This window comes from Fundulus heteroclitus, chromosome 15 (assembly GCF_011125445.2).
Source record: "Fundulus heteroclitus isolate FHET01 chromosome 15, MU-UCD_Fhet_4.1, whole genome shotgun sequence".
Taxonomy (NCBI): domain Eukaryota; kingdom Metazoa; phylum Chordata; class Actinopteri; order Cyprinodontiformes; family Fundulidae; genus Fundulus; species Fundulus heteroclitus.
Window position 1 is genome coordinate 4,080,436 of NC_046375.1, and position 25,974 is coordinate 4,106,409.

The following is a 25,974-nucleotide window of genomic DNA, read 5'->3' on the forward strand; positions in this document are numbered from 1 at the left end:
AAATTAAAATTTAATATCAATGCATCCATACACATTAAAAGAAAAAAACACACACATGCTTCGTCCAATTTATTATTATTATTTTATATTCTCATAACCACGTTTGGGGTTATTGTCTAATTGAAAAACCTAATCAAGTTGGAGTTATCTAACCTAAACTACCACCCTCAGATAATAGGAAATTGCATAGGATATTCAGGTAATGGAACAAGGTGGACCCATAGCTTCATTGTTTAGAGTGAAGCCAGATTAATAATAATAATTAATAATAATAATACATTTAATTTCTAATGTTCTTTTCATCAGCAAGATCTCAAAGTTAAAAGACATTAAAAACAAGGTAAAGGAAATTAAAAACAGTACGATAAGGTTAAAAATCAGTTTGTGGTTAGCATTCATTGGCCTTTTTGAATAAAAAAGTTTCCAGGCCTGTTTTAAAGGAGACACGACTCTGATTGGCCCTCAGCTGGGTAGGGAGGCAGTTCCAGAGGCGTGGGGCGGCCAAGCAGAAGGCCTTAATCTCCCATTGTGGAGAGCCTGGTACTGTGGTGTTTGTGGGTCTGTAGGGTGCTGGTGGTGGACTGTAGGGTGATGAGTTCTTGCAGGTATGTAGGTGCATGTCCATGGATGCTTTTATGGGTGAGTAGCAGAATTTTATAGATCCGAGATGAGACAGGGAGCCGGTGCAGCGGATTCCAGGAGGGGGGGCAATGTGCTTGTGTTGGACACCAACCACCTAAAATTACATTTGGCCCCTCACTTAAGCCAAATGCCTTCTGCAGAAATGTATTTCTCCAGAGGCAACAGTGATGGAATTATTTGGCCACAAAGAAAACAAGTATATTTTGAAGGAGTAAAGTTGAGGCTTTCTTATTTTCACTGCATTAACTGTCAAGCACAGTGATAGTGGCATAATGCTGTGGGTTTGTTTTGCTTCCATTGGTGCTGGTTTGGTACAAGGGTGGATGGAGTAGTGAAGACGTAGGACTAACTCAAAAGTGTTTATGTTTACTATAAGCTAGACAGGTAAAATTTGGACATGATGTGGAGTTAGAAAACTGCGATTATGTCAAACACGCATCCAATCCTGATATGATAAATCAGGCTAACGTTAAGCTTCTGAAAGGTCCCTGACATTGGTGCTGCTAGTGCTCTGCTTATAAATCAGGGCCTTCCCAGAAAACTGTGTTTTTATCAGGAGAGGTTAAATATGTTGCCAGAATTTTACCAAAAGCTTATTGATGAGCACAGAAACTGTGGATGCGGTGTAACTTCCTAAGTGACATTAAACCAAAAGTCATTAGTGTTACATGTGTTACATTTAAATATGAACAGTTTTGACTCCGCGTAGATGAGGGCAAATCCTTAATACAGTCAAACGTGTGCATTCAAATTTTATTTTTGAAAATCAGCCAAAGGGATTGTTGTATAATCAAAAAGTTAAGACATTCAAACAAATGCTGTGTGTATGTAAACCTTTGACCAATACTGCAAACTAAAAAGAAAAACTGACCTAAAATAGGAAATCTCCAAGAATACATTTAAAAAGGTGAATCAAAGTAGTAGGGGTACCTGCTCAGGCAGAGGTCAGGGGAGAAGATGAGTTTCCCTGGATGGTCCAGGGACCTCCACATTAATCCCATCATCAGCACCTCCAGCCAGCAGCACTCCAACAGATGGACCTGGTCCAAAAGACTGAGCTCCACAAACCCTGAGGAGTGCACAAGGACATTTGATTGACTGCATGTCTCCTGAAACTATCAAGAATGAGAAATATGTATAACCGTTTCCCTAAAGCCATCAACAAATACGAGAATATCTACACAATTAAACATGTCACACCTCTGGTGAGATTATTAAAAGAAAAAAAATACCACGTTAAGAAATAATCCCTGCAAAGTGAATGTAATCCAATAATTTTTTTTGTTCAAATTTAGCTTTTTTTATATTTATTTGAAGATGCCTTTTCTCTTCACTCGAGGACACCGTACAATGACTGAACAGAGAAACAGAGCCTTCTCTGTGGCGGCTCCAAAGCGCCAGCAGTGCTCACCAGACAGGCCGCTTCACTCTGCATTTCTAGATCTGCTGGGGGAAAACTCATGTTTTTTCATCAGCTGTTCCCCCATCATGAGAGCGCCTGTTTAACATGTTCCAGTTGCTTTATAACATCTTTTTATGTGTCTTCTTCTCTTTGTGTCATTACCGCCCATACGTCTCTTCAGCACTTCGGTCAGCTGTGCCGTTTTTTTTTTTTTAAAAGTGCTTTTTTTAAAGTAAAGTTGGCTTGAGGACCACATAAACATCACGTAGTTTGATCAGAAGCACAATTCAGCACTATGTTTAGAAAACGCATGCAGCGCCGCAGGAAAAGAGAGCCTTTGAGTGAATTCGCCAGCTGCACATTCATGCTACCGAATGGTTTAATCAGAAGTAACCGAGGTCACTCCTCTTCATCGAACCCAATAAATCAGCGGTCCGGTTGAGTACTGAGATCATTTTTTGCTTGGAGGCACGGGGAATAACGACGCTGGAAGCGGCCATTAAAAGATTGCGGCTGGGAAGGAATGCACGTCGTCAATGACATACTCAGAAAGTCTAAAGCACTGCAGTCATGATTGATCGGTGACGAACCTCCCAGAATCTGTGAGGAAAACATTCCAGGCTGCAGGCTGTCTCACAGCTACTTACTGCTTTAAAATGTGGCCCTCACAAAGCCAGACTCCCCCCAGACATTTTAAAAAGCGGTCTCTCAAAAAGTTTGGTGTTTGGAGATTCGGAGCCTTTTCCACTCGTGTTTGGTTTTACCGGCGGCTTTTGATGAGAAAGTGCATAGAAACGGCTCACGTTGAGCTGAAAGGTTAACGTGTCATTTCATTTTCAGCCTGATGGTGTCTGAGGCGGTCAAATGCCATTTGTTCTGAACATTCATCAGAGTTTCACAAGAAAAAAAAAAAGGCTCCGTTCAGCGCGGCTGAACAGCAGCAGCAGGGTATTTAACCGCGACAGTAACTCGGGTCATTAACTCAGAAAAAATGATTTTATGACTTATTCTAATAGTCCTGAGCCTTGCTGATGAAAATGATTTTGTTTGTTAGAAATATCAGATTCCTCCACCAAAACGTATGGATTAAAAACACAGCCTTGTCCGTCATCGTTAGTGCCGTCTTAACTTTTAACTTTTTTAGTCTTCTACTTTACATGGGCAAATTCAGACAAACCATTTTATTGTAAACCAGTTTCTGCCTTCTGAATGTTGATTAATATATATCTTGCGTTGTAGCTTGGCATGTTCTTGTCTTTCCAATTGTGAAGCGTGGCTGAGAGAAATGGACTTCTGCGACATGTCATAATTAAAACCCCAGAGATTCCTAATTAAACATATGTAGAAACACTGGTTAATTTTTAAAAAGGTTTATAGGGGAGTGAGGGACCAGATGTTGGAGCCGGGCGCCTGTTCCCAGCTTTGAATCCCACAGACATGGCAAGACCCTTCAGCCTAGAACGTTCCCATTAAGCTGGACAGTGGCAGGAGCTCCCTCACTGCTCCTTGGAATTTCATAGGAATGACGAATTAAAATGACTGTTATTGTTACTATTATTAAAAAAGCAAAATCTGAATTAAAAAAAAAGAAGCATTACATTAATTTTGCTGGGATTGTTTCCTAATGTGTAATATAATTTCAGCAGAATAAAAGGTTGTGTTCTTCTAAAACCTTTGGATTATTCACAGATTTACAGACTGTAACAGGGGTGCTAATAAATGAGGACACTGTGATTTCTGTTTTCAGCCCTTTTATCCAGCTCCTAACTCCTACCTGGAATCTTTTTGGCCCAGCTGATCATGTGAACCAGTTCCTTATCCGCCAGGTTTGTGAGCGACATCATCACATCTGCTTCCGTCAGCGGCCTCTTTATGTCCTTCATGAGGTAGATGTCCGGAGGCTCCGCCTCAACGATCCGCTCGATCAGTTGCTCCGGGGTCAGTCCGGGTGGCAGAGGCTCACTGGATGAGCTCTCTGCTGGTGTGGTTAACACCTTGGGTCTGTTTAATCGGCCCTGGGCGGACAAACGGGTCACTCGCCTCACCAGTGTGCTCCTGCAGTTCCCACGCTCCTTGCGAATACCTGCAAAAAGAGAACCTACAGTAAATTATTTCAGATGTTTGTTCTACCCTTATAGCTGCTGTTTTTTTTGTCCTTCACAGTTCGATTAAATGAGAAGGTACATAAAGAAAATGAAAAAGTAACTTATGAACATGTCAAGAGGATTCAGACGTTATTTTTCTGGTTTTATATGAATAAAATTCTGCCTAATAACTTTAGCAAGATATTAGGCAGTACATCTCGGAAGTAGGGTTTGGATATTTGGTGTGCAGCCGTAAGTCAGACTGATCTCACTTAAGAGAATCAAGTAGTAAGTCTTATTTTTCTCTTTTTTGAAATAAAAACTGCAAAACTCTACATAAACCAAAAAGTGTATTTGGAGCACTTTGTCCAACACATATTTAAGTTATTTTGTTCAACTCCCAGTCCTGGAAGTCCTCCCAGAAGCTCCACAGTGAAAGTAGAGTCCTAACAGTGACGCATGGAGGTGGGAGTGTGATGCTATGGGTGCAACGACGTTCAACAGATGACATTCTTTACATAGCATGTAAAGTTTGGGGGAATTTTCACTTTTAAATTTAAATGTATTATTTTTTGGGGAAACCAAAGACACCTTTAGATCCCAGAAACCTAAATTTTTTAACAACTGCCTCCACATTTTGTTTTCTTTCTTTTTTTCTTTTTTTTTTAAGAAGATCAAAATCCAGATAGAAAATTCAGTTTTAACTGATTGATGTTGAAATTGTATAGATAACTTTTTCTGCAGCACAATAAATCTAGACCTGGGTGTCCAAAGCAGGCCCCAGGGTCCATTTGCAGCCCTATGAGAGATTTGGTGCAGCCCCAAACCGTAATGCAAGGATGTTAAATCTCAACTAGGGCAAGATTTTACCAAACAAAATACAGTATTCTTAAAATAGAAAATGTTAAGTCCAACATAAAGTGTTATCGCTTTATTAAAAAAACCTATTATGCTTTCTTTTTAACTTCACAGAACAGTTTTTTTAACACACAAAAGCAGGATTTCAACAAATATGCAGTAATTTGTCCAAATAATGACGAGGACATGCAGGCTGTACTATAAAACAATTATGTTAACAGTTTATTGGTAAAAAAGGTGAGTTACTCTTTAAGCAGGAATTAAACAAACTTTTTATTAAAACCTCATTTTGGTTTTAAAGACAATTTATTTATGGGTCTCTTGTAATATTCTTATGCTACTGGTTTTATTTTAATTAGCAGCTAGCCGTAAATCTTCATAATTAGCATTGCTGACAGTGTTTGACGGTGTATCCCACCCCATGCATGAAGCTGCTGTGGAGCTGGAGAGCTCCTTCAGTGACAGACTTCTACGTCCTGGATGCACAAAAGAGCAGCTGATCGACTTTATAACCATCACTGCTCCAAACAAACTCAATAAGTGTTCATAACGCTGCTATTTCTGCACAGCTTGTCCATTCTTGTATAGTCGGGTAGTGATTTTATGCATAAAATATACATGTCAGTTTTGCAAATAAAATAAAAGAATTAACCTAATCATTTGCACACTTTACATTTTTTTAGCATCGTTTTTATTTCATTTGATTTTCAAATGTCTTTCTTTACCCCCAAATTTTGTAGTTTATCAAATAAAGTAGATGGCATACATTAAATAAGGTTACTAATGGATATTAAATGTTTCTCCTATTTTAAACCGGCCACGTAGAATTTTTATTCATGACAAATACACGCCCTTGAACCACACACCCTTTCCTGCACAATACACACATGTTGGATGAGTAATTGCTGGCAGTAAACAAAATACCAGAAAGAAAAAAAACAAAACCCAACGAACCACATTTGGTCATGCCGACTTCATAGCATTTGCGAAGGCGGCACGCTTGGCAGCTTTTACGTCGGTTCTTGTCTATAGTGCATTGATTGGTTGCCGGACAGATGTAGTCGTTATGACCTGAAAGCAAACAACAAGTGCATTTGTTACATTATGGCCAAGAAATAAAAAAAAAAAACTAAACTACCACTTATCCCCCTAATTGGCACCCCAACCCTCATTCTTTTCTTTGTCTATTTATTAAAAGCTGAAGTGCTGTCTTTTTTATATTTTTTTTTCCATTTTTTTGTTAAATTAGGCAGACTAAACATGGGACTGATGAGATTTTTGACTGATTGTTGGTCTCTATGCACCTGCCTCCCATACTACTATCTGAGACTACTTTATCTGTTGTTCCTTTCTGTGGGAAGAACAGGAGGAACTGGTACTAAGTCAGCCAGAGCACCAGTTTGACACCACAACTGGTTTGGTGAGTGAGTTATCCACACATAGATGAACGTTATAGTTGATTTATGACTTTTGGTACGCTTACCAAAATTTTAACAAACAAAAATAACTGATGTATGACAGGAATTAGGAACTTTTTCTGGTTTACCTGGTAAGCTAAACTAGACCCAGAGAGCCATTTTACCAAGCCACGTTTAAAAAAAAACGAGCAAGAAAAGAGAACAAAACATTCAAATAAAGCAGATTTTTGCTGATCTTCTCAAGGAAGGAAATGGCAACAACTAATTAGCTACTCGTTGAAACTTGCCTCCAATGATTAAGTGCATTATAACGACTGCAATTGTGGCAAATGGCGCTGGGCGAGGACCCAGGTTTATCCTGTCGCACCACACACCCTGAGAGGGGCAACGATGGAGGTAACAACCCTCAGCGCTCCGCTGGAGAACTGCAGTAAACTTTATGATGTAAAATTAGCCTAAAGCAACAGCAGATTGACTTATTTTAAGTCTTTTTTCCCCAAATCTTTACCAGAGGTGCCAATAAATGTGGAGGGCTGTATATACAACCACATGTCCTAAACCAAAAAGACCATGTTATTGTGGAAAAAATGCTGTTGAAATTACAGGGAAAAATCCAGAAAAGAATTAGGTTTTTCCTGTACTGAATATGGATCCTTAAAGCTTTGTGGGCTGACATTTCTAAACTACTGAGTGATGGGTCTACACAGTCATATAATTTAGAGTATTAAAGGGGAAATACCATAAAAAAATCCACTTAAAAATCAGCTCTTATATGTTTTGCTGTGTGTTTCGGCCTCTGGACATGCTAAAAAGTTTAATTTAGTCTCCCAAAGTGTTGTTTAGATATTTTTAGATTATTTTGGGGTCATATTTTTAAAGCCCTTGAGATTTCTTTCTTGTCTGTTACGTTTTCTCCACTGTTACGTCACAGCTCTTTATGTGGAACGTCTAAATAAGGTGATAGGCGTCCCACCGCTTTTTCCGCCATGGTTAGTTGTCGCTAAAGTGTCTTGCCCAAGGACACAACGACTGAGATGGTCAGAGCGGGGGATCAATCCGGCAACCAGTACTACCAGTACGGGACAAACTCCCTAACTTTGGTTTTCATGGGATCGGTGCGGAAAGTCCTCCTCATTTGTCCGAAGCACTTCAAGGACGAATGCTTCAGTATATTTTGGCCAGTAACTATGAGGGATTTGCCCAGAGACCTTATCTGATTGAGGGCTCAGTTGAGGGCTCCATCTGGGACCTCTCCATAGGAATTGCCTTTTTTGAAGGCTGGCCCTTATCAAAAATCCTTGCATATGATTGGATAAGCCACTTGTCTGTCATCTTTATCGACGTGCTATTTCAACCACTCACACCGAAGCCAACCCGTGACGCTGTGAGAGCGACGCAGGAAAAAACAAAACGTTTTTTTTTTTTATGTGTTTGTGGCTCTAGTTGCACGCGTTTTATTGACAGTGAGCTGACAGGAAGAGGGGGGAAGACAGGCGACAAAGCGCCGCGGGACGGAGTCAATCCTGGGCCGACCGCGTCGAGGACTAAAGGCCTCCTTATATGGTTCACGCTAACCGCTCCGCCGCGGACGCGCCCCGGAAAACAAAACTTGCCAAATCCGGTCGGGAGAAGGGCGAAAACATCGTTTCCACCAACAAAAGCCTTCAGAGCCGTTCTCTGATGTTCTTTTAATGAAACAATATTAGGTAGATTGGACAACATGGAAGAAATAGCAGCATCAATGTTAACGCTTGCTTCCTCGATGCGAGCCGCCATTGTTGTCTGAATCAAAACAGTCTCACGGTCGCTTCTCCGCTACGTCACATCTATGAAACTCCAGCCCTGCGTCCTGATTGGCTAGACAATAAAATTGGTTGGAGAAATCACTTTCTATGGAAGAGGTCCCAGATGGATGTAAGTGAAGCTAGGCGGAGCGAAATCAATCTGGCTAGAGTCAGGTTACTCTTGCTCCGGGTCAGACTCTGACTTATATACGGCTGAACGGAAACGTCTTCCACTGAGTTTTTAATACATTTGGGAATAACATTTTTATTTTGCACTAGATAATAGAATATTGGCCATTAAACTGCAAAAAAAAAAAAAAAACAATGGTGAAAGGGAACACCGTGGGAGATGGTAGGGGATGGGGGCGAAGAGCCCCATCAAAACGACATGAAACAGAAGAAACAGAAGCGGACTCAGAGGCTGCTGATAATGGGTTATAATGGGTCTCTTGAGCTTCACTGACAAAGAATTCAGACCAAACCATGGCTGCTCCACTTTATATAGACCACAACTGAAGGATTTAAAAGCAAATTTGCCCTTTAAGACAATTCTAAAAGAAAGTAACTCTAGGCAAAATTAAATCAAAGAGGGTTAAAAGAAATGGTTGGGTTGTTTTTAAATCACAAAATCAAAAGATCCTGCGCTTTTCAATCCTTTAGCCTCACCTTGGATGCTCCTCTTGAAAAAGGCCTTACAGCCCTCGCACGACCACACGCCGTAGTGGTACCCTGAGGCGTAGTCGTGACACACGGCGCAGTAGTGTAGGTCGGCCTTGCCGCCTGAAGACACCACGGCCTCCTCGCTCTCCTGGGACAGCCTCCTCGCACTCTTACTAACAGATACTTTCAAGTCATTATTTCTCACAAAAACACACACACACAGAAACAAAAACAAAAAAAAAATCTAATAATAATAATCACTAATAATAATAATAATACTGTGATGACAGTGATTTTTTTTTTTTTTTTTGGCTTAACGATGGCCTTATTAGGCTGGTAAATAATGCAGGAGGGTGATCCAAACTCAGTTTTCATTAAAAAATATATATATTCTAGTAGGGCTGGACGAGATTGAAAAAAAGCATATAGGTAGAATAGAAATCATATTTATGATATCAATAATTATCAACAAATTCAATACATATATATGTGCAGCACTACCCATTTTATGCTTTCTTAGCAACCTTTTTTTAGAAACAGAACACAGAAACGCTGAAATCAAACCCCACCCTTTATTCAACCAACTTTTTACCAAAACTGCAAGTTTTTTATACAGAAAAAAAGAATCCATGCTCTTTGAAGGGGGCGGAGATTAGTTCCTGGGTCTGCGTTTGTGATTGGCTGTGAGGATGTAATGACTGTAATATTAATCTACATAGCTAGAAAAAAAAGGGAAGGAAAACTGTTATTCTACTGAACTTTTTAATGACCTTTTTTGTATCATCGATACACGTCTATCGAGCTATATATATTTTGTTATTGAATTATTGTCCAGCCCTAAATTCAAGCCAACTTTGCTTTGGTTTGAATCATTACTGTACAATCGGACTCAAATGATGAAATAATAGCTCTGTAAAATCCGTACAGTTGTATTTGGTACTTAATTCTGAGGGCCTTGCAGGAGGATTCTTACAGCTTTGACCCGTTTCAAAATTCTGTCATGTTACAACCACAACATTCAATGAGTTTAGCTGGGATCTAGGTGATGAAACAACACCAGCATTGCACAATTTAAGGAAAATGAGATAAAAATCTCAAAAGTGTACTGTTCATATGCATTCAGCCCCCCTGATTCAACAGTTTGTAGAGACACCTTTCGAAGTAGAAACATTTGCGAGCCTTTTGAGGTGTGTTTTGCTCCAAATTATAGTTTTATGTCTGGACTTTGGCTAGGACATTCTGAAAAATTAATATGTTTTGATCTAAATCCATTGTAGCTCTGGCTGCGCGTTTATGGTTGTTGTCCTGCTGGAAGGTGAACCTCCACCCCAGTCTCAAGTCTTTCGCAGCCTTCATTTCATTTATTCATTTATATAGCTGTTTACAACAGCCAGCTAGACGGCCAAAGTACTGTACCATAAATCATTCAAAACAGATAAAAGATCAACTAAGAGTAATGTGGAATAAAATGCCACAGTGCTTCTGAGTATTAAAAGCCTTCCTGAATAAAAATGTCTTAAGTTTGGACTTAAAAAGACCAAGGTCAGTGACTGAGTGTAAATCCAGAGGGATCCGGTTCCAGAGTGCCGCGGCTCAGAATGCCCAGTCACCCCAGTGTTTATATTTAGTTCTTGGAACATTTAAGAAGACCTGGGATGATGACCCCAGGGATCTACCACACACGCATAAATCAACAATGTAGGGTGGGGCCAGACCCTTAAGGGCCTTAGAAACACACTATAAAAGTTTAAAATCTAGTCGTGAACAGGTTTTCTTCAAGGATTGTCCTCCTCTGTCCCTGTTGAAGAAGAGCAAAGCCTAAAGCATGATGCCGCCACCACTGTGCTTCACCATGGTTGATAGCGAGTTTAGGATTATGTGCCGTCTTTGGTCCCAGAGAACATTTTTCCACATGTTTGCCGTCTCCCTTATGTGGCTTTCTAAACAGGAACTCTTATAGCTTTCCATACTTTTGAGAAAATGCATTGTATTTAATACAGAAAAGCTTCATTTATACAGATTTTTTTTTTTTTTAAATTACCAATTTACTGAAGGGTATTAGTTACACAGGATTTTATTTAAGGTTATCAGAATTAAGGGGGGTGAAAACAAATGCAGGCCACCATTTTCAGTTTTTTATTTAAGACCAAAAATGAAAACCCATTTATCCACTTCCTTACACTTTATAACCATGAGTCGCTTGTTGTTGGCCTCTCTCATAAAAAACAAGTTATAGCAAAATTCACTGATGTTTGTGGTTGTAAATGGTGAAAACGTTCAAAGGGTGTGAAATGCTTCTGGAAAGGCGAGCGTTTACCATCCTACCTGCTGGCTAAAACGCTCTCCCACGGGTTCTGAGCAGCCTGGGCGTGCTGCGCCCGAGCCTGGGAGCGGTGCAGGGGTAAGGCAGTTCCCACGTGGCCGCGGCCGGGCCAGAACAAGGAGGCGCTCAGCGACTGATGGACAGAGGGACACTCGGATATCCCCTGACCGGAGTAGCTGAAAATGGTCGGGCTGTAGAAAGGGATGGGGGTGAAGTCGTGGCCCAGGTCGGTGTACGGGGCCGGGATGCAGATGGCTTCATTGGTCAGACCGGGAGACAGGATGCGACTGCCGACTCGACTGGAGTCCACCTCTTGAAGCTGCAGGAGGGGCTGGTGCCTCTCTGGAGAGGTGGCGGCGGCCATCACAACAGGAGCTCTCAGGAAACCCGACAATTACGACATCGTCCGCAAAGATCGATTGTTCCCCGTTTAGTTCAGCGACGTCCTGAGACTGGTAGAGGCCTTGGTGTCGTTTGTAGCCGCGGCTCAGTTCAACATGTCAGCGTTGGGCAAGGTCGTCCGAGCGGAAGGGGATCCGTGGAGAAATCCACACCGGAGAGGGTCCAGTTTAAATCAGAGAAGTGATGACACTCGTCGTCAAGTGCAGCCAGAGGTCCCGCTCTGTGGAACTCCACCACGTGATTCTTAGTCGCAGGTCTGAATCTGTGTCAAGAGGTTTTGACCCTGAAAAACAAAGACAGAAAGTGTCACAGCAGAGTCACAGATTGGGCCACACCAGTTGGTCCAAGCTGCTGTAGCTAGACTTTTAACTGGCGCAGGCACGCAAGCCCATTTTACTGCCAGACTGGCTTCTTCACACTAAATATTAAAGTGTTTTTAAAAAATTTTAGGGGTTTATTCTTCCTTTTTTGACACCGATGGCCTTAATTGATAGTAAGCTGACAAGAAATGGGGTTGAGAGAGAGAGAGAGAGAGAGGGAAGACATGCGACAAAGTTCCACAGGTTGGGACTTGAAGCTGGGATGGGCGCCTCCAAACTTAGGTCATCTTGCAAACTTTTCCTAAACATGGCTGAAAACTCTTTTTATTGATTGCTTTTTAAACCCAAATAGCGAAACTTTTTTTTTTTTTTTTTTTTGGCTGTAATAGTTTGGTTTAAGAACACGAGATAAAGCCGCTTTAGCCAATTTAGTATGAAATATGGAGTGTAGGACTTGAATCATAGCCCGCATACAGCTCTGCAGGAGCACAAACAATGATAAACAGGCCCAAAACCCAGAGACCCTTAACATTTGAGCTGAACAGAGGGAATACCGACTGGTTGGTTAAATGAAAATCCCTTAGTGAGGCTGAAAATGATTTCTCCTCCTTGTCAATTATTGCTAGAAATTAACTTTTATGTTTCCCAAAAAGGTCTTTCTTCTGTTATCATGAGATAATGAATGAAAATATATTTGTAGCATAAAAACAATTATATATGGCTGGAAGAAAAAGAGAATTTTTTTCTTAGGTTTGAGACTTTGTTCTTTGTTTGTTTTCTGGTGTTTTTGGAGGCAATAAAACACCATTAGTTTTAAACAGGCTTTAAAAGCAACACATGGAGCCGAAATATTCCAAACTGATCATGGATTTCTGAGAATGCAGTTTGTAATTTGTTGAATATTTAGTCATGAAAATAAAAATAAAAGGAGGTAACAGTAAACTTATGCAGTACACTGCAAAGTATTTTTATCTCAATATCACCATGCACAACATGCATGGCACAAATAACTGTATGGACTGAGATAAGCTAATGATTTTAATACTAGGCATTCAGACTATATGCTTGAAATATGTTTGGTGACTTTTAATTGATGCAACATAAGACGTTTAAAAGCAAAAGTCGATAAGAAACTACATCCACGTTTTTAATAAAACCTTGTTTTTGAGATGGAAATGATGAATTATTTTCCAATTGGTTGCAAGACAATTGATTTTAATTTTACGCCTATGTTTTCTATTAAATCAAAATCATACAGACATTAACACTTCTTAATTGTTTATTCATGGGGCAGCAGGGGCTGGGAGTTCACCCCTGTTGGATTGATTATAAAATAATTAGACCTTGTGTGGCACTAATGAAAAAAGGGATTTATAATATAACAAAGAAAAAAATACCTGGTAGCTTCAAATACCTAAATAAGTGGAAATTTCTATCTTAATACTCTGTTGGTGTTTGTGAACCATAAATATACATACATGTTTTGCACCCTACTCAGTTGCACACGTCGGTCATTTTTGATTATGCCATTAGTAACAGGACAGTATTTTTTTTTAATATATTGCAATAAAAAGGTCATTTCTATTCTGTTCCGCTCTTATAAAGTTTGTGCTGAATGCATAGCAGCCAAAGAGCGATTTCTGTTTATTAGTCTTCATGCATGTGTGAATCCCACTTCCTGGTGTGCTCTAACGCCAATATTAGTAAAAGAAAAATGAAAGCTCTTCCAACATTCCCTCTGCTGTTTATGATCTACAGTGAACTTTTTGTAGTAAATCCTTTTCCTCTCACTGTTTCTCAGTTAGAGAGGGCAGTGCAATGACGAAAACGCCGATGATAGGATTAAGGCAAGACAGCTGGTACATTAATATTGCAGTGCACAGCCAGGTCCTGTATAGTATAACGAGCTGCTAGTTTATTCTTCCAACACCAAACACAGCGCAGTGAATCATTCCTGCACGGCAGGAGTTTGTCTTCCGTCAAAGTTGGTACACAATGTCTCTGCTTTCTGGCTCAAAGCCCTCGACGGCAAGCCATTTAATTTCTTACCCAGAATTTAAAAAAATAATACTAATATGACAAATACCAGAGAGAAAGGTTGTTCTTTTTCAGCCAACAGAGCTCTGGCTTGATTAAAGTCAGAATGAAATGAGTTCTGTTGAAAAGCGCCACTAATCGGATACAGAACATAGCAGGTAATTGTGGATTACTTTGGAAGCTGTGACTTGAGGCAAAGTGTGTTTTTTTTTTTTATACTTTACACCTCAAATTAAACCGAAACATCCTTTTTGCAGCTGTAAAAGCTCAGCAACAATTGGCGCCATGTGAGAAACACAAATATTATTGCAGCTCTTTCCAAGACATCTGACATTGAAATGATCCAAAGCAAACTGTGGGAAACATTAAAGACATAATGTGTCACTGTTTATTTTTAATTACTTACTAGCCTCAAGGTGTTTGTGTTTTGTCAAATCAAAAGGTGCTGTGGATTAGGTCACAAAGACATTTGTGATCTAATCAAGAAGAATTGTTAGTACAATTCTTAAACATGATCTTCCGACATGTTGCTGCTCTGCCAATGCATTTTTATGTTACACCTAAAAACCGGATCAGGTCTTACCTTTAATTTATTTCATTTGTGTACTCTAATATTTGTGATTTCAGACAGAACTGAATTGCACCAAACTGAACTCACTAACTTTTTTTTGTTTTTTTGTTTAATTATTCAATCATTTTGGCAACCCACAGAGACTAACAAATATCTGACAAATAATGAAAGGCAAACTATAGAATCTGAGAAGAACGCATTTAAATTCTCTAGCTTACATAGCAACGTCAAAATTCAAAGAACAGACCAGGGTGTTGCAACCAAAGTTGGACTTTGTAAGAATCTTTGCTGTGACAGGCCGCAGTTTGCACAACTGTTTTTCTGGAAGTTCAGAGATGATCTTTTTACAATTGCTAATATGCATTAACATTTTTATTTATTATACTTTAATTATTGTTAAACATTTTTTTTTTCAGACGTAGTCCTAAGTCAGCCTCTCTTCTTTTGGAATGAATATAAATAAAATAATTGCAAATTCTACAACTTGCGTCATAAATCTAGAAACAGTAAAAAAAAAAAGAAATGTGATAAAATACTAGCCTACTACAGTGAGGCTTTCTCATGGTGCACACCTATTAGGAGAACCTAAACCAATATAAATGTGCTTTTCTTTCATTTTTAAGGGCTTATTATTTTTTTCAATCCCCTACTGTCGAGAAAAGGTTTCTCCTGAAGAGGTCCTGTTTAAAAAAAAGGGTTAGGTTTCCCAAGAAGAAAAATATCAAATCTCTTCAGTAATGTCAACAATATAAGTTCTACAGATTCTAGGTATACATAAATATACATATACTTATGTATATTTATGAAGTCCCTGGAAAATCTATTTGAAGACTTCCCAACATATCTGCCTTGCACATATTAAGGAGTTTTTGACCAGGGCCCAGCCAGGTCCTGTTAAGTCTTATTAAGTTAAGTCTTATTACAGGGGATTTTCATCAACAGCAACGAACCCCTAAAACCCACTTATCACCAAATATTGAACTATTGATGGCCTCTGTGGGGTCTAGGAGGGTGCATCATGAACAGTGCTGTTTACAGTGCTGAACAGTGCTTGACCTATGGGGTGGCAGCACTGCAAATGATTTACTGTAACACACTCAGTGTGCCTGCAATGCGCAGGGTATGTTTCCACTGCTCTTGGTGCAGTCAAAAGAATCGCACATAAATTATATAAACCGAACAATCCTCGTTCTCCATGAAAACCTCATCGGGCCATGTGAACTGAGCTCTATGGCTCACAGCTAGGGAGAGGTACCCACACCTCCAAATTGTGCAGCTGCCTGCTAGCTGATTAAGTTTTCAGTTCATCATGTACAGTTCTTCTGCCAAATTAATTTTCCATTCTGTCCAAGAGAAGACCCCTTTCATAGTATGCAGCAAAAAAATAAGGAATAGGAAGAAAAATGTGATTCATAATATAACTTCACAACAGCTGCAGTTCAATTAATAAACATTATTTGATTTCGAGAGCCTCAATATGATGAGCATAAAGTGGTCAATAGGAAAAAAAAGACAACACTTTTGAGACATGCCAACACTCAACAGAGCCCCAACCTGGAGAAAACATTACTTTGACGCTAATATGTGGCATTCTGCACAGAAAACTCGCTCATTGCAGCCTTTGCTTCTGCTGAGGGGCTAATAAAAATACCGATGGCCTTCCCTACATCATCGAATCCTTGTGTCTCTGCTCCGTCTTCTCAAACCCCCAGTTGGTAATGGCAGATGGCCGTCCACACAGAGCCTGGTTCTGTTGGAGGTTTTTCTTCCTGTTAAAAGGGCAGCCCCCCCCCCCCATCACTACATGCATCCCTGGTTTGAGGGATTGCTGCAAAGTCAACGGCACAATGCAGATGACTATCCACTGTGACTACACGCTCCGAATGCTGCAAGTCAATGACTCCACGCAATCTGCTGGCTTTTCATAGATAGAAAACCTTTTAACCAAAATGGTTAATGATTTGATTCAATTGACTATGTAACGTGCCTTGAAATGACATGCGTTTTGAATTGATGCTATAATCAATAAAACAGAATTAAGTTAATGGAAATTCTGCTGATTTTAAGCAAACCCTTTGGCAGGGCTATAATATTAACATGATGGGAAGGCCATAAAGCAGCAGTGAAAAGATAATATGATGAATTAAATCATACTAAAATAAAGTTTTCCAAATTTTCAAGCACTCAGTAATGCTCATATAGACCCTGGGGACAAGAGTCACGCCATTCCAGTTCGAAGGGGTCTTGCTACTATTTGTGACAGGGAAGCTTGCACAATAAGTCCCCCATTAAAAAGGTAGCTGCAAGTTCATATTAAACTAACAAAAGTGGATATAAAGACAACCATAAGTAGAGTAACAGCAAACACTGTTACGGGAAAACACTGTGTCAGGGACAATTTATAATACAGTTAACACAAGGCAACATAAGGTCCCACCCCCAACTACTCTAAGGCAGTAAATCCAAGGAGAATTTAGCTTTTCTTTCCAATTGATTCTGAATTTTCCCTATTTGGGTATATTGTCTACATGTTTAATCCTCATTTTGGGTGATTGTGGATCAGTAGCCGTCTGGCAATTGGAAGATTGTGGGTTCGATTCCAGCTTCCCCCGTGTCACACGTAGATGTGCCCCTGGGCAAGGCACTTAGCCCCAAGATGCCTAAGTATTGGTGTATGGATGTGTCAGTGTGATTGGATGAATGTGGCTATAGTGTACAGCGCTTTGAGTGGTCAGTATGACTGGAAAAGAGTCCGTTTACCATTCCGGAAAGCCAACAAATTATTTTAGTTTTAATTAGCGCTGACTGCAGCTCCAGATATGTTTAAAACCCAACTCTTCACACAAAAAAAACGATCTCAACGACCATCTACCACGTTGCCTGGGCATCGGTGCCATTAATCACCCTCCTCGGTTTTTCTAAAAAGGAGGGTTTTAATCATTCCCTTCCTCAAGCACACGGTGATTTAAAGCCATGAAATCAGAGAGTTTTCCATATTCAGTTTCAGGTTTTAATTACACGGTTTGTTGGCTTATCGCTTTCTAGAGAATAATGTGGAAAGATTAAAGACGTTTATTACACTCACACAAAATGTATAAAAAGAAAGCAAGGCTTAAGGATATATATATATATATATATATATATATATATATATATATATATATATATATATATATATATAGATAGATAGATAGATAGATAGATAGATAGATAGATAGAGATATATATATATATAGATAGATAGATAGATAGATAGATAGATAGATAGATAGATAGATAGATAGATAGATAGATAGATAGATAGATAGATAGATAGGTAGGTCATGTTCTCAATTCAACCCTAAGACATTTCTAAGGTGATCTGTCTCAGAACGTCTAGTTTAGTGTCAGCGCTTGCCGTGACCTTGCGCCTGCAGCCAAACGTCTTCCACCCAACACAGATGAGTCACTTTAAGAGTCGCAAAGATCCTCTGCCAAGGTTTTTTTTTTTTTTTCCCTGCTTCTTTGACAACAGTTTCTGCCTAAAAGCAGATGTGGATGGGCTCGTGTTCCTTTTGAAGCTCTGACCTTGCCTTCAAACTTCCTTGCTGTCACAGTCTCCGGGAGCTGGCAGCTCACTGTGGGAGAAAAACTCCCTCGCGCTCCACGCCGCTGCTCATCCTGCCGCCACTAATGGAGCCGTCTGAACCTAGAAAAGCTGGTAAATGTTACTCAGAGACTTGAGTTTTACATTTTCTTTTTCCTCTAACCTTTTACGGGAGGAGATGCATTAAGTGGGAGGAGGAGGGATCAAATGTAATACAGGAACAAGTTCAAGGGATGTAAAATCTTAAAAGTCAAACTTAATGTCTTCTGGTCTGTCCAAGCTAAATCACTTCAAAAAAAAAAGAAAAAACAAGGGCAAGAAACGTTTAGGTATTACACTTTGGATAGGTTATCTCATATCAAACCAAGTGGTGCAATCAAAATCCGCTGTCCAAATTATGTTCTGGCTTATATCCTGCACCTCCACAGCCAAAAAAGCATATGGCGCTCCAAAAATCACATACAAACTAACGTCCAAGTCATAAAAAGCCGAATCTGTAGTCCTCCCGGCCATTAGCTAGATTCCACAAAAGCTCAAGGCCGTGTCGTTTTCCCATCCTTAAAAGTTCACTGCCTCCTTAAAATCCAGGCGGAAGAGGATGTGGAGCAGCTCTGAAAGACCTTGTGTGTTTCTATATACAGTAAAGATCCGATGGTGGAGATGTGAAAAGACACAAAGCTAAAAAAAGAACATTATCAGTTAAGTCCAAAGGGAAACACACATTGTTAATAGCTTTTTAGCATCAGAAACTTAAATGTGATCCTTCAGGGTTTGTTATTTAACCATTTTCAGCTAATCTAAACTAAACTCAATTCCAATATTTGATTTTGTGCAGAGCTACAAGTTTTGTAATTAAAAAAGAAATTAACACCCACGTTTACTGGGTTTTAAGTTAATCGTTGAGCCAATAAAAAAAAAATAAAAAAAAATCACCAAGTTCCAGTTTCTTTCTCTTCCCATAATGGAATTCTCTCATTAAATGGCTCTAGTTTAGTGATACATTTATTTCTCACGCATGAAAATCTAAATCTAAAGAGTTACTGTCCATCTCCCTTAAGAAAAAAATAATAAAAAAAACTTCTAAACCTTGTCATTTCCCATCAACATCTAAAAAAAAAGAAGAAAAAAAAGTTTTTTTCAATCCAACAAATAAATACCAACACTGTACAGCTCAACATTTTAGATAAAGGACAGCCAGACATAATTGTAACTTAATAAATTTAAACATGATGTCACCGTTCCTGGTCTCAACTAGACTATTAAACTGTGTTTTATATGAACTACTTAAATGGTAACCCCTCTGCCCAGTTTACTGATTCACACTGAAACATTTTCTCATATGCTGGTCTGAGTCACTCATCTTCAAAATAATAAAAATTAAAGCACAAGCCTTATAAAGATGCAAGGCAAAACATTAGGGGCCAATTGAAGAGCACATCTATCCCTACAGAGCCAGAGTCAGCAAAACCAACATAAATACAGGTTGTAGCCATGAAGGGATGCAAATGTATGAAAATCTACCATCATGGTTACTGTGAGGAAATTGATTACAGTTATTTGTTTTACCATAATTTTGTCAAGATATGTTAAATTATGCTACAAGTTTATTTACTAACAGCACACCAGGCGGCATTAATACAATGATCAAACTCTTTATCATAATCAGCAGTATTAGTGATAGGACTAGCAGCAATTTAATTTTACATATAGCAGGCAATTTGATAAATATCCATAATTAAATAAAGTCAGGCTGAAATAATAGTCATCAACGCACCCCACAATCAGGCTCATGGAGTGGAAAGTAAAAAAAAAAAACAATACTGTACACAACGCTATTCTTTTTAAAGTGTAATGTTTGAAGATCAAGGTGCATTACAGCTGCACTTGAGACTCTTATTGTGTTTTTTCAGGGATTTTTTTTCCTTCTGCTAGCCGCACAGTAAATTGGTCTTTCTGAATAATAAAGTTTATTTTAAAACGCCATCAAGTACTCGTAAAAGATTAATAATGTGTCAGTTGAGCCCCTGCAGAGTTTTCGAATGATTATTTGCATCTCAAGTCAATAAGAATCGGAAGTGGGATTCGGGTGGGTTTCCTCACATAGACACAGACATAACTTTTTATAAATGGAAGAAAGGTTTCACAACGTATGCAATCAGTCTGCATGATAGGGTTGCATTTCTCTGTATAAATTAGATCTGATTGACTTGTAAAGGGCCTTGAGAGAACATTTAATCTTATTCTGCACTGTATAAACAAATGAAATCAAATTAAACTGAAAATCATCCGACAAGTCCCATAATCACTTCAAACTCGGATTACAAATTTAAAAAAAAAGGTGTTAATTTGTTTTTTCTGCCCTTTGGTGGACTTTTCGCAAAAATGTAAAAGGCAGATAAAAAATAATTGGATTACAGTGTCAGGGGGGGGGATTGTTTTCATACGTTCATAACAATATTTCCCTTGAACAACCAAACAGCTTGTGCAAATCAGACCCATGCAAGGACGAAAGTTTATTAGTCTTTTTCTGCAGGAAAAGCAGGAGTGAAATGCAAGAGCGGTGGAGGAGATGGAAAGGGCAAAGCAGGTGAGACAAAGGAATTATTTATGTTGTTCTTCTTTTTATTTATCACTTTTCACAATATCCTGCATCGCAAAATATTTATTTGAATCCAGATTGTGAGCTCCGAGCCCGCATTTTACCATCAGCAGGTGTTTCGGTTTCTGGAGCAGATGTTTGGCAGCCCGCAGCCCTGAAGGACTTAACTATGGACGTCGAAGTAACGTAGTCCAGGACTTTATCTACCGTGAAAATATGTGGTTTAGGTAAGGACAGGCGTGTGGCCCCAGAGGAGCTTTAGATCTTGTAAAGGGCCCGGTCTGAGGAATACCTTTGGTCCGAGGCGTAACTGGAGTGTAAGGAAACTTTTGAAACCCCAGTATTCAGAATATCTGACATTATGAAATAATGGATCAGGACAGCCGGGGAAGCAAAGTGTCCATGAAGAAAGTGCCTTATAAAACAAATTGAATATTTAGAGCATGAAAAGAGGAACTAACATACACTTGTAAAGCAAAAACAGGAAATAAAAATAAAATGAAAGTAATAAATAAGTCTAGTGAATCTGTGAAAAAAATACTTTAAAAGTATTACAATGGGCTCAGAGTGGGTGCTCTTGATACAACAAAAACAATCATTATTAACTGCTCAGATGGAAAAGCAGGGAGGTCCCACAATAAAGATTATATTTTTATGTGCGTATTAACACTAATACACAGTGAACAGCACAAGATAATCTTACAAAAACCAGTAGACGGAACTTATATTGCGCTTTTCTAGTGATACTGACCGCTAAAAGCTCTTTACACCATGGACATATTAACCCAATCATACTCACTAAGCTGCACACATTAATACACCGATACATAATAATATATGAAGTGGGTTAGGCAACTTGGGGATAAATGCCTTGCCCAAGGGGGAAAATGAGATGCGACAAGGGGAAGCTGCAATTAAACACACAACCTTCTGATTGCATGACGGCTACTACCCAGTGAGCCACAGTCGCAGTAGTTATGTGTTTTATTTAAACACTTCCATCTTCTGACATGTAATATGTTGCACATAAACGTTTAGAAGCTGAAGGGGGTGGAGTTGGTAGCACTGCTGCGTGCAGTGTGAAGGTCCTGGGTTCTGCATGAAACAGTCCAAAACCATGACTGTTGGGTTAATTATTACATTTAGAATATATTAAGGCTGGACGATATAGGAAAAAAAAGCATATTGATAAAATAGAAATCATATTGATCGATATAGATAATGATCAACAAATTTAAAAGATGTATTTTAAGTGTAGCCCTGGTTCTGTGTTGTGATTGGTTGTAAGGATGTAACGACTGTATTATTAACCTACATGGCTAAAATGCATAAGGAAGGAAAACCTTTGTTCTATTGAACTTTTCATCGACCCTTTTTTCTATCATTGATATACGTCAATCAATATATATATATATATATATATATATATATATATATATATATATATATATATATATATATATATATATATATATATATATATATATATATATATCGTTATTGAATTATCGTCCAGCCCTAGAATATATACATTATCATAAAAATAAACCTAACTATATATGTCCAGATGCTAAACTTTAAAAGTAGCATTTTTTTACCATTACCTTCATATGTCATTCCACTGTTACGCAGACGACACTCAGATTTATGTCCCACTACCAAAGAAAACGTAGATCACCAAAACAATGTCATGGTGACATAAAGGCCTGGATGGCTCTCAGCTTCCTGAAACCATGTGAAAGTAAAACTGAAGTCAGGGCTTTTGGTAGCACAGCTGAAACCCCCCACTTTAGATGAGACCCTTAGCTATCTGCACTAAAACAGCCATCACTAATCCAGGGGTTTAAAGTGGACAAAAAGCTTACCTTGTCGTCAGATCAAGCTTTTATAAATTTGATGAAGTTGGCTAAAATAAAAATCAATTGTTTCTCATGAACCACTTTGAGATTGTGATTTTTGCCTTTGTCACCAGCCGCCTTCATTTCTACACTTGCCCAGATCCAGAGGGTACAAAACTCACAGATAAATATGACAACATCACCACCATTTTAGCTTCTCTGCACCAGCTGCTGGTACATTTTAGGAGTTCTTTTAAAACCTTTTTATTTGTTCTTAAAGCCCTCTGTGGTGTTCCCCCATCCTACCCGAGCACCTCCACTTTTATACACCCTTGCTTCCTTCAGGACAACACCAGCAGCTCCTCTGTGCTCCGAAGACGAAGCTTGGGGAGGGGGGTCCGTTCTCCGAAGATGTGAAATAACCTACCAGTGCAAATTAGACAGGCCTCCTCTCACTCTGGTTTTAAAACTAAAGTCTTGGATCTGACCTTTGACACCATTTGTGTTCAGATGTCGATTTCTACTCGATTTTGTTGCTTTACCTGTTTAGTGTGTATTGTATGATTGCTCTCTTACCGCTGTTTTATGTTTCTTATTTTTTTTAAATCAGTATGGCACTTTGGTTCTGTATGGTGTTTTAAATCGCTTTAGAAATAAAGCTGGATTGGATTGAATTTTTATATTGGCAAATAATATAAAATTCACACTGCAAATAATCAACGGAAACTGCCTGGGAAAAAAAGGCATCAAACTGACTCCAAAGAAATTAGGTCCACGTCAAAGGAAGGAACCCGTTTCTAAAATGTGTCTGCGTATTTGTGGAGCTTGAACTGATTGTGACGCCTCTGACGGTGAATGGGGCAGCATGCGGGTCCTGAGTAAAAAGGAATGTCATCCTGTGAGCTCTTCCATATCAGAACAGCTGACTGATAATATGGGCTTTCTGAAACGTCTTGGACTTGTTGAAATCTAAAACACCAATCCTCAAAAAACGCACCAGAGAGCCCTTATTAAGCACAGAGGAGATCGCGGCTTTTACCGTTTCTGCTGTTTGACATAGTTTGCAACTTCCATGGGAGCTGAAGGGCTGTTTTTAAAAGGCAGGTTGTTCAGCTGAGATTTGGTAATGATTACTGGAGCCTGCAGCAGCCGGGCTTGTTGCATGAGTTCACCCCGCCACCTGTTAACCGGCCTGATCAGATAAGTCTGAAACGCGCAGTTCCAGGCCTTCGGCTGTCCCTCTTTCTCTCTCTCTCTCTCTTTCTGGAGGCTGTTTTTATTACTTTAACAACCCGGAAAATAGAATTACCTGCTCCCCCAAGTAAGAAGCTCCTGTTGCAGATGAAACTTGTCCGCCCTGAGCGCCTTGAAGTCCCGCCGCGGTGTCAGCGAAGAGCGAAACAACGCGGGAGTACCGCTGCGCTCCGTCCGTCCCGAGACGCGCAAAGTCCGAGCGCAGAGTCGCTCCAAGCTGCCAGGCTGCTCTGATTTAAGGCACGCAACTTCCAGCTCTCAAGCTAACCACCAACTGCCTTCAGGGAAATAAATAAGCCGAAGCTGGACGGCGTGAGGCGCGCAGGTTCCGGTTGGTTCCTTCAAAATAAGAAAAGTGGAGCGCAAAAAAAAAATAAAAAAATAAAAAATGAACCGACTTGGACGAATTAAACATTTCTCTTTTGAAAAATAAAAACAAATGTGTTGTGGAAAATCCATATATTCTATATATTTTAGTTACTGAAAGTTTCATCCCCTGACCTACAACATTGCTGCAACACTGAGAAACGTTTGCATTCATTTTTGACACATTTGTGCTTAAAGTATGAAAGAAGTGTAAAGTGAAGACATCAGACAACATAAGATAGGTACCACTTTACAGCAAGGCTCCTCTTACAGATTGCAAAACATGTTTTAGTTATTCTGTAAACACTTTTCATAACTCATTCCTAATTGTTTATTATGCATTAATTAAGGGCGTGCAAGACCCAAAACTGACCGTTTTCTTGCCAAATATTGAGCCTAATCTCTTCAGCTATACATTTCATCTAGAGCTGCTCATATTAAACATTTCAGACTAACTGAATACCTTTTAAGCATAAACCGATCAGTTGCTTTTGTCCACTAAACTCTTTGGGATGAGTTATAAAGTGTTCACAGATTAATTGATAACATATCTGTAAACTATCTATTGGGCATTAATAAGGGCAGCCTTATTGTAAAGTGCTACCGGAGTTTATTTGTCATTGCATAGTGCTGTCAGCATTTTGAGTTCCTAGATCGAGAAATAAAATCAACAAAGACATAATAATATAGTAAGTAAAATAAGAAGAACAATAAGAAGAACAAAGCAGTTTAAGAGTTACTATGGAGTGTTATTATGGATCTATGTGGCGTGGACAGCTGTAAACAAGCTGTCGGTGAGAAACAGAACAGTAAATGGTAAATGGCTTATACTTGTATGGCCTTTTATCAAGTCCAATGACCCCAAAGCGCTTTACACTACAGTCACCCATTCACACCCTGACGGTGGTGAGCTATGTTAGTAGCCACAGCTGCCCTGGGGCAGACTGCCAGAAGCGAAGCTGCCATTCATCAGGGCCCTCTGACCACCGCCAGCAGGCCATGCAGGCAAGCCCAAGGACTGTGACGTCCAGAGCAGGGGATCGAACCAGCAACCCACCAATTACAGGAAGACATCCCTAACTTTTTGCGCCCTGTGGGTGAATGAATTTTCGGGGGGTTGTCCACACTGCAGAATTTGAAACTATCAAGCACATTTCATCTTCAGAACAAGAGACATAAGTGGCTCCGGGACTGCAGAGAACCACAGGGAGAGGCAGCACCCCGAATGGAGAGGGGATGGAAGAGTGGTGACTGCTGTGGACTGAAAAAAGAAATTACACAAAGATCCTTCTCACATTTACACTATAAAAAATTGGGGTTCCACAAGTTTTTGCAAACATATTTTAAGCGCTTAGGAAACAAAAATTGTACATTTTGAAAGATTTGTGTCCTGTTACATCTGCTTGAATTGTAACAATCCATTTCACAAGAAGGTGATGTGACAGTTGTGCTGGCTTTGTATCTTCAGGTCCTAGATCTAATTGATGGATTCATTAATTCTGCTCTCTTGCAGATGATTCCCAACCCTTTATAAACTTTAGAAAGACTTCACAACCATTTTCTCTGTTAACAAGTTAAATTATCATTTTAAAACAATTTTTTTTATTCAGTCAGGTTATCTTTTGTCTCATGTTAAAACGAATTACCTGAAATGCATTTATGCAACATAAAAGCAAAAACTGGAGCTATTTGCAAGGGGCAAATACTTCTCATCACATTTTATTACATCCAGATCACAAATGGAGTTATTATTTCACAAATAATTCCTCAATGTAAAACTATTTGTTCCAGAGTTCCAGGTTCGTTCAATTTAATATATAATAAATAACT

General features: G+C 39.3%; 1 protein-coding gene across 2 annotated transcripts in view; it reads right to left on the reverse strand.

Annotated features, from left to right (window-relative positions):
- The window catches only part of esr2a (estrogen receptor 2a), a 34,389-nt gene extending 10,319 nt beyond the window's left edge, over window positions 1-24,070 (reverse strand). Inside the window, exons 1-6 of one of the 2 annotated variants that reach the window (XM_021323205.2) lie at window positions 23,834-24,070; window positions 11,174-11,856; window positions 8,855-9,021; window positions 5,941-6,057; window positions 3,819-4,142; window positions 1,573-1,711 (exon numbers count right to left, since the gene is read on the reverse strand). In XM_021323205.2, the coding sequence (XP_021178880.2) occupies window positions 1,573-1,711; window positions 3,819-4,142; window positions 5,941-6,057; window positions 8,855-9,021; window positions 11,174-11,535 (1,109 nt within the window). In that variant the 5' untranslated portion in view covers window positions 11,536-11,856; window positions 23,834-24,070. The remainder of the gene's footprint in view (window positions 1-1,572; window positions 1,712-3,818; window positions 4,143-5,940; window positions 6,058-8,854; window positions 9,022-11,173; window positions 11,857-23,833) is intronic. The other variant, XM_012875793.3, reaches the window with a different exon arrangement.
- Between the last annotated feature and the right edge of the window lie 1,904 nt (window positions 24,071-25,974).